We start from the raw sequence: 4,642 nt of genomic DNA on the forward strand, positions 1-4,642 counted from the left end.
CAATGTGTGCTGGTATCTAAGCAACACGCAGGGGCCTGTGAGTCCCGTCCTCACTCTTTGGGACTGTTTCCTGTGACACAGTCAGGCTTTAGCAGAGGCCATATTAGCTCAGAAATCTTGGTGACTTCTGATGTGACAATGTGCCTGGCATAAGCTCTGACTACTTGTCACTGTGGCCTGAGCTGGGACACTTGTCAAACCATTGCGCTAGGTGGGAAAATGAAGAAGATTTAAGAAACTGGTCCTAGGATGTAGCCAGAAAGAGTACAAAGCCATTCTGTACCTCAGTCCTAAAAAGATGCAGGCTTTTCTTTTTCTGTCCTCTGGGGTGCATAGTGGGGGTTCAGTGATGGTCACGCACTCAGGAGATGCAGAGGAAGCCTCTCCTGCAGACCCAGGATTGCATCCAACAGTCTCCATCCTATGTAGTGCCTGCTGTATGGATGACAGCACCCAGTCTGCCTACCCTGGCCCTACACATTGCCCTGCCCAGAAGACTGGAAGAATTAGGGGCACCCTAGTCCTCCTCTACCCCGAATTCTGCTCCAGGAAATCAGCCAGTCTTAGGAAACAGTTCCCCCACTTGGACACTGGGAAAAACTATCCCTTCCTAGGCCCTTATCCAATATCCCATCTCTCCCCCCTTCCCCTCTGTCCCTCTCAACTGCTCTCTCTGCCATGAGAGAAATTTCTGGTAGAAAATGTCTGTTTCCCTTCTGAGTGCCTCCAGTCCCCCAACCCTGCAACTTCCCCCTCCCCTTATAACAGCTTCCTTCTGAAAGAGTCTAGTGTCCTAGACCCTATGGGCGTGTCACATCCTTGGTCCCACCCTCCTTGGATGCCTGGCCCTGGCAGGGGCTCCACAGGAAAAAGGTGGGGAGCCTGAGCCCTGGATATCCCCCTAGCAGCTGTTTAAAGGGACAGCTGGCCCAGCCGTAGGCAGCAGGCACAATGGCACCCCGGGCACTGCCTCTGTTGCAGCTGCTGCTGATGGTGGTCGTTTGGTCTCTGACAGTAGAGCCTGCGCCCCCCACCTGCTACTCCCGGATGCTGACCCTGAGCCGTGAGATCATGGCAGACTTCCAGAGCCTGCAGGCTTTAGAGCCTGAGGTAAGTTCCTTACTTGCCTCCCTTGCCCTGGGAAGACAGACAGACAGACAGACGGACGGACGGACGGACGGACGGACGGACGGACATAGATTGAAATAAGATAAAAATTTAAAAACAGCTCCCTACAGAGACCAGAAGTTTAGAGTCACATAGAACTAAGCTTCTTTGTTTCTGTTATTAGCCTGATGATCAGCAATGTATGCCAAGGGGTGACACACTCCATATCTGCTGCGGGACTATGGGACAATTACTCATCCCCCGTCTCCAATCCTTTCTCTGTAAAGAAGGTGAATAATAGCATCCTTCTGGGTGCAATGGAGCTGAAAAGTTTGACCATAGGGACACAGGACAAGTGTTAATGCTGTTAGACCTTTCCTCAGAGGAAGACCCAAGGAACTCTGAGGTGTCCCCTGGGGAGTGATTCAGTGGAGAGAGAGCTGAGACCCTTTGCCTGCTTATCTCTAATAGAAGCAAAACACATTCTATTCCCCTAAGAACCTGGGTAAACTTCAAAAGTGTTACTCGGTGGCTTGCACACGTTCGAATAGAACCCAACATTCCCCGAGTATTGGTGCTCACATTATCTTAACACATCGTATTTTCTTTTCAAAAGTTAAATTCCATGCATTACTGTCTCATGATAAAGGTGATAGACTACAGAACAGTAGAAAAATGCACAAAAGACCAAGAAAAAAAAGTGTTTGTGATCCTGCCACCTAGAGGCAATTGCTGCTATAACAATTGGAGGGAGGCATTTGCTTTTCCCGCACAAGTATCGACCCACAGTGGTGGTGGCTGCGGTGGTGGTGATGAAATGTGTTTTACATAGCACCAGCGGCGTTGCAAGCTGCATATTAACAACAACACCTGATAAGTTTATTTTTGTTCGTGCAACACTTCTTTGGACAGTTGTACCCTAGTCCCTTGCCAGACAGCACTGACCTTAGGGACATCAGGTGCTAGAAGGTAAGAGCAGAGGCTCAGAACTGCTGAGTGGACCAAGTGGAAGAGAAAGCATTCAGTCTTCTACTTCACAGCTGGGGAACTGAACCACAGAGAAGGAAAACAGCAGCCCCTAGTCACACAGAGGTTCATAGAGGGGAGGGCACTAGATATGCAGGCCTTTGGTCGTACACACACGCACACACACACACACACACAGTCACACACACACCTTTTAATGATGCTATGTTACATCTTACACACCTTGCTGTGTCTGTTTTATAGCTTAAAGCTCTTACATAGATAAATATATAAGAATATACTTATGTAGTCTTGATATAGCTAGCTACTATAAAATCAGCTTACATCTATGAAAACATATCTGCAGCACTATGTGATTTTGTACACATGTTTGTGCATGTCTGTACACATGTAATTGTATACAATGGTGTCCTAATTCACAGTATTGTAAAGGCTATGTTCTGGAGTAAGACTCTGGGAGAGTATGTATCACGATGCGAGACGTGCTGTGGGTGCCATGGCATCAGGAAAAAAAAAGTTCTGGGGCTATCGGTTGGGGGACAGCTGGCAGGGAGAGCAGACTGTGACCCTCTGTCCCATCCACTTACTTAACTTCCTGCAGGATTCGTGTGTGAGGTACTTGCCCCGGCTCTACCTGGATATCCATGTAAGAAAGTGCTGCCTGGAGGGGTGGGGTGGGTAGAGTAGGGTGGGGTGGGGGGGTGTGAACTTCCTCTGCTGCTGGCTGCAGGGGCAGCCAGGGTGGGAAGAGGTCTTCTGCTATGTCGGAGGACTTATGAGCTCAGTCTCTGGCCCTCTGGCTCCTACTTGTCCCAAAGCCCTCTCTTGTCCCCGCTCTCAGAACTACTGCGTGCTGGCCAAGCTGCGGGACTTCGTGGCCTCTCCTCAGTGCTGGAAAATGGCTGAAGTGGACAGCCTGAAGGACAGAGTGCGGAAGCTGTATACCATCATGAACTCCTTCTGCCGGCGGGTGTGTGAGGCACTCCTATGAACATCACGGGAGGAGGGCTGGGGGAGGGACTTCCAGTCCAGACAACCTTTCTACAACAGTAGTCACCCTTGATAAGTGAGCAGGACTCAGAATGGTTGCACATGGCGGCCATGCGGGTGGCTCACTCCTAGGCCATTGCATAGACAAGAGACAGAGGGAGTCACAGGACACTTTCTGGAGGAGGAGGGTCTCTCCCTGATACCTAGCAAGGTAACTAAATGTACAATTCTAAATTCCAAGTTCCTTAAAAAAAAAACTGGTGTGTGTCAGAGACAGGGAGACAGGGAGAGAGGGAGAGAGAGGGGCAGAGACAGAGAATGAATGTGTAGTGTATGTACACAAGCGGAGGTCAGAAGGAGACACACGTGTCTGGCTCTGTCACTCTCTGCAATAGCCACACCCATTCATTCTGCCCACCACTCAGCCATCTGTCCGTCTGGTCAAGCAAAGCCTTAGCAAATTCCAATGAGAATGCGTCCTTGGGGACGGAGGTGTATCTCTACACACCAGCGACACTCAGACAGTCTTGGAGGGTGACAGGAGCGCTAGGACTCCTCACGGGCTCCAGAGACACCCGCAGCAGTGCGTCTGCTCACCGTTTGCTTGTCATTTCCAGGACTTGGTGTTTCTCTCAGATGACTGCCATGCTTTAGAATACCCGATCCCCGAGACCACCGGTCCTTCAGACTGGCAGAATTAAGAAAGAAGGCAGGCCAGAAGAATGACCCAGAGGCCTGAAGTTGGACCAGCTGTCCATAGCAGAGCCCCAGCACCCCAGGCCTCCCTTATTGGAGCCGCCAGGCCGTCCACATATCTCTCTGCCTTCTGGAACACCAGTTAGGATTGTACGATCGAGCATGCTTTGTACACAGATTGGAAGCTCAGCCTCTAAGTGTCTCATCGGGGTATCAGAGGCACACACAGTAAAGTGCACTCTGGCTTCTCTTTGGGGAGTGAGCAGCTTGAGACTGGCAAAACCCCACATCTTTGTGACTGCTTTAATGAAATAATGGGACCATTCTTTCTGGTCTCTGCCTACACCCAAAGAGGCTTTGACTTTATGCTTCCTTCCCACACAAGCTTTCCTTCCTCTCTCCCATTTTAAAGCATTTTTAGTGCTTTCATGATGTATTTACAAAGCTTTTATGTAGTGTAGGGATAGAGCCACCCCTTCACTGAAGGGTTATGGAAACCCAATAAACCTTTACTGCAAGAAGCAAGGTACTGCTGGATTACCCCAAGGTGGCCTCAGATGGTTTTCTTCCCCATTTTCCCTCAGAGCACCTGCTATATCCATGATGCAACTGTTGGTTCTCTCCACCAAGCCCATGTCTGAGTCTGTTTCACTCCGCCTGCCAAGACGGTTGGGAGAACTGTGTCCTTTGGATGTAACCATTGGGAACAGATTACCCTGTATCCACGGGGAGGTATCCAGCCCAGTTACAAGGTTCAGGTCTTACACATCTGGGATGGACATTGAAGGAGACTAACGGTGGGTTGAGTGACTTGACTTGTTCAAGCTCACCAGCCGTTGAGTGAGGAACTTGGATGAAGCCA

At 49.9% G+C, this 4,642-nt stretch overlaps 1 protein-coding gene across 1 annotated transcript; it reads left to right on the forward strand.

Moving 5' to 3' along the window:
• The first annotated feature begins 892 nt into the window (after positions 1-892).
• On the forward strand, positions 893-4,301 carry Cytl1 (cytokine like 1). Its single transcript, XM_040747012.1, has 4 exons — positions 893-1,110; positions 2,696-2,740; positions 2,936-3,064; positions 3,702-4,301. The coding sequence occupies exons 1-4, from the start codon at positions 952-954 to the stop codon at positions 3,783-3,785; spliced, it is 417 nt and encodes a 138-aa protein (XP_040602946.1). The 5' UTR covers positions 893-951; the 3' UTR covers positions 3,786-4,301.
• The last annotated feature ends 341 nt before the right edge of the window (positions 4,302-4,642 follow it).

Source organism: Mesocricetus auratus, unplaced genomic scaffold (assembly GCF_017639785.1).
Source record: "Mesocricetus auratus isolate SY011 unplaced genomic scaffold, BCM_Maur_2.0 Super-Scaffold_100006, whole genome shotgun sequence".
Taxonomy (NCBI): Eukaryota; Metazoa; Chordata; class Mammalia; order Rodentia; family Cricetidae; genus Mesocricetus; species Mesocricetus auratus.